At 53.3% G+C, this 4150-nt stretch overlaps 1 protein-coding gene across 7 annotated transcripts in view; it reads left to right on the plus strand.

Moving 5' to 3' along the window:
- Positions 1-3658, plus strand: part of NUP93 (nucleoporin 93kDa) — a 79131-nt gene extending 75473 nt beyond the window's left edge. For 3 of the 7 annotated variants that reach the window (XM_006752857.2, XM_006752859.2, XM_006752858.2), the window contains 2 exons: positions 467-595; positions 3213-3658. In XM_006752857.2, the coding sequence (XP_006752920.1) occupies positions 467-595; positions 3213-3323 (240 nt within the window). In that variant the 3' untranslated portion in view covers positions 3324-3658. The remainder of the gene's footprint in view (positions 1-466; positions 596-3212) is intronic. The other 4 variants (XM_015558872.1, XM_015558881.1, XM_015558886.1 and 1 more) reach the window with 2 other exon arrangements.
- The last annotated feature ends 492 nt before the right edge of the window (positions 3659-4150 follow it).

Below are 4150 nucleotides of genomic sequence, written 5' to 3' on the forward strand. Positions count from 1 at the left end.
CCTTCTCTGGATGCATCGTTCATTGCGGCATGGGTGACGTGGTGCGCCAGCGCCTGCCTCTCTAGATGCTCCCAAGGGCTCTGCTAGGGCTGAGGGTCCGAGGAGACGGTCAGATGGGTCTGAGACAGGAATGTCCCAACTCTGACATTCAAATCCACACCTTCCTTGGTGATCACGCTGCCGGCCAATCCACGCGCACACGCTGGTCAGATGCGCTCAGCCTGCTTTGGCTCACTGCCTGCCCAGGAGCCGTGGCATAAAGGAGGGAGCAGGAGGGACCCACCTGAGCGGCGCCACCTGAGCTTCGCTCTCACCCTTGACATTTCAGTGCCGTGGGCTACCTTTTTAGTGACTAGCTCTCCACCTGCAGCTGTGGGCATGCGTGTGCCCAGGCCTGCCCGGAGGCCCCGCTCCCATTGCTGGCCCCGGCTGGGTTCCTCTCCTGACTTCCTGTGTTTCTCTGCAGATCAGGCACAACCTCTCAGAAGTGCTTCTCGCCACCATGAACATCCTGTTCACACAGTTTAAGCGGCTCAAGGGGACGAGTCCCTCCTCGGCTTCCCGGCCCCAGCGAGTCATCGAGGACCACGACTCTGTAAGATCCCCGCGTGGGCCAGAGCCGTGGCAGGGAACCGCCTTTCTGGTTTGCCGCCCATCGCACCGCGTGAGCCCATGCGCATGAGCCCAGGCTGCCCTTCCCCGTTCGCCTGGCAGCCGGGAAACCTGGGTGAACCCGGGTTAGGTGAATCCGGGTCAGAAGGCTCCAGGAAGAAATCACACCTCAATGGGATTGCTGTTCTCCAGCTAAAAACAGACAGACAGACAAACAAAAGTTGTGCCCAGTTTGCAAATATCACCTTTTTAAAAATCCAAAATAGAAGGCTAATTTGTAGTGATTCCATAAGAACTTCCTGAGCTCATTTTAAAATATCAGGTTACTTTGTGAGTCTCAGCTCAGCACTTTCATCAAAACCATCCTCACTTTGGTCAGCACATTACCTTGATGCAAGCCCTTGCTTCTGCTCTCGTCTGAGCCTCACAGTGACCCAAAGAGGGGGGCAGGCACTGTAATCCCCAGTTTACAGCAGAGGGAACCGAGGCCTGGAGTCGGGAAGCCACTTGCTTTTGTGGGCCCCTCGGGGTAGGGAAGGAGCCATCGGTCTGACACCCGAGCCAGTGCCTTTCAGCTGCTGTGGGGCCTCAGCGTTCTGCGGGTCAGGCAGAGCCCAGGCCGATAGAATCCTAGGACTCACGCAGCCTGTGATGTCCAGTTGACTTGACAAAAGGGCAGAGGCATTTGGCCCAATTACACCATCAAAACTGTTAGTGTGTGAACATTACCTTTCCCTTACCTTCTCCACCTAGTGTTTGCTGAGACTCAGTAAGGTGTACAACAGCCACACCTGATTCTGACAGTCAAGAAACAAGAGCAGTGATGGCGAACCTTTTGAGCTCGGCATGTCAGCATTTTGAAAAACCCCAACTTAACTCTGGTGCCATGTCACATATTTTTTGATATTTGCAACCATAGCAAAACAAAGACTTATATTTTTGATATTTATTTTATATATTTAAATGCCATTTAACAAAGAAAAATCAACCAAAGAAATGAGTTCGCGTGTCACCTCTGACACGCGTGTCATAGGTTCGCCATCACTGAACTAGAGCTTTGGAAATCCTGTCTCCTGCCTCCGAGGGTGTCTGTGGGCTCTGTCGCTTACAGACCTGCCCCGTGGGCTCTGGTGGGCCCACGCAGGGAGCAGTGCTGGGGAAGGGTGCACTGACTTGTAGGCCGTCCATGTGTGCACCAAGGCAGCTGCTGGCCACCGACTGCTCTTAGGCTGCGAGAGCTACACAGCCTCAGAAGTGATGTGAAGAGGCGTGCCAGTGCGACTCACTGCGCGTGGGCCTGGGCAGCCGTCTGTGTGTGTGACGAACAACCCAGTGCAGGCTGCTGTGGGTCCAGGGTGGAGGTGGACATTCCTGGTGCGCTGGGTGCTGCCTCCAGGTCAGCGGAGGCCCTGCCCACAGGTGGAGCAGCTGTCCTGGCGGGCGGAACACATTCTGTGTTTTAATCTCTTGTTTTAGGCACTTAGTTTTTGCATGTCATGAGTAAAGCCATTCTCCCATCTTCCTCCTGCCCGTCACTCTTCTTTTTTTATGGGGTAGAGACGGGCAGAGTAGAGACTTGGATGTACACGCTGCCTGCCTGCCCAGGCCGTGGCCGCATGGTTCATGTGCAGTGCTGCCCAGCCAGGGACCCAGCCCTTTGCCCGAACACCCCTGGGCTCTTGCAGAGTAGCTTACAGTCAGCCGTGAGGTTTGGGCACTTGTGTGCGCATTGAAAGAAAGTTTCACAGCTACTCTCATCAGAAAGTAACATTTTCTTTTGCTTGGACATTAGTCAGGACATGAACTTGCCAGTTTATTGTATGTGTCAGCTAAAGCACTTGCCTTTCAGTTTCCTTCGTGGATGGCCCTTGAGGAGCCTAGTAAGTGACCTTTGTGTTTCCTTAAGAGCCCAGTCACTGGGCAGGGGGTGTCTGTGGACTCTCCCGTTCTCTTTCCCGGCAGTTTCCTTTGTCGCTGCTATAAGCATCCCATGTAGCTCACTGCGGGGCCACACGGAGCTGTTCTCCAAAGTTTCTGTATTCCTTAATCATCTGTCACTTAGAAATCAGAGTGACAGTTGTCTTTCTACTGTTTTGAGAGACACCTGAGTTAAAATCTTGCCCTCCTGGAACAATCGATGGAATCCCATAATATTGTTGCCAAGGAAACGAGGGCCAAGCACTTATGTCAGGAAGGAAGGAGTGGGAGGAAGGAAAGGGGAGAGGGAGAGGAGAGAGCGCCGGCCTGGGGCTGCATTGTCTCTGCTCCCCAGGGAAGCAGCAGGCACCAGCCAGGGGAGAGGTGGGCCAGCAGAGCAGGGTCTGCAGCACAGGCCTGTGTCCCAGCTCGTCACCTGCCCAGCGAGGCAGCTGGCCTGGCAGACCCAGCCGTCCTTGGCTTAGGAGAGCTTGGAGCTGGGCCCTGGAACGGGCTGTGGTAACTCTGTACCTTGCGGAAGAACGTGGTTGTCGTCCACCACACCCCCCTCCCACCGGAACCTGCCCCTGGCACTGGCAGGTAGAAAATAATAGACCCTGCTGGTGGTCCCGGCACAGCACCCAACTTCAAGGTAACTGGCTTTCTCATCTTCTCTTTCTCAGCAGCTCCGAAGTCAAGCCCGGGCCCTGATTACCTTTGCTGGGATGATACCCTACCGGACGTCCGGGGACACCAACGCAAGGCTGGTGCAGATGGAGGTCCTCATGAATTAAGTGCGGGCTGCGGGCTCCAGGCGCACGCTGTCAGTACCCCGAGCGCGTGGGCCACGGGGTGGGGTTTCTGGTTTTGTTTCTGTTGTTTTGTTTTGTTTTTCGTATTATGTATTTTTTGTCAACACCAATAAATTTCTTTGATTTGTATTTTTTTTCACATTATTTTCTTTCCTTTTTTTTTCCTTTGAAAATTTGTTTTAATTTTTATTTGTATGGGAGATGACTTCAGTAGTGCTTGAGCCAGAGGACGACAGGCTTTTGTAGCCATAGGCATCTATGATTTGGGTCAGGTCGACCTGAAATGATTAAAAATTAACCCAACATGAGCAAGGAAATGAAAGCTTTGGCCGTTACTTTTATTTAGATATAATATTTCATATAATGGGGTCCTGGTTCGTTTTTCACATTTTTATTTGACTGAGAAAGCCAGCCTCGCTTTGGGGGAGTTGAGATCAGTGATTATCGGCCATTCCGGGTTCCCTCTTCTCTCGGGTGTGGCTTGGGGTCCAGGTGGCCTAAGACCACCTTCCGAACCGGATTAATCCGTGGTGTTGTTCTCTTGCAGTCCCACTGGAGGTGAAAACAGGCTTAGGAAAGGGTAGCCTTCCAAGCAGACGTGGTAGGTGCCCAGCTGGGGTAGAGGAAGGCAGCCCTCCTGCGTCGGTCGCTGCCCAGTGAGAGATGACCACTTGGCCTTGTGCTCCCCCCAGGAGGACTTTGAACCCTTCATTCCCTTCTCTGGTGGTCAGTACCTCTGTTTGGATAATGAAGCCGATCGGCCGGGCACGTTCACAAGTCCCATTGGGCCTTGTCACTGGGGGCATGTG

This window comes from Myotis davidii, unplaced genomic scaffold (assembly GCF_000327345.1).
Source record: "Myotis davidii unplaced genomic scaffold, ASM32734v1 scaffold590, whole genome shotgun sequence".
Taxonomy (NCBI): domain Eukaryota; kingdom Metazoa; phylum Chordata; class Mammalia; order Chiroptera; family Vespertilionidae; genus Myotis; species Myotis davidii.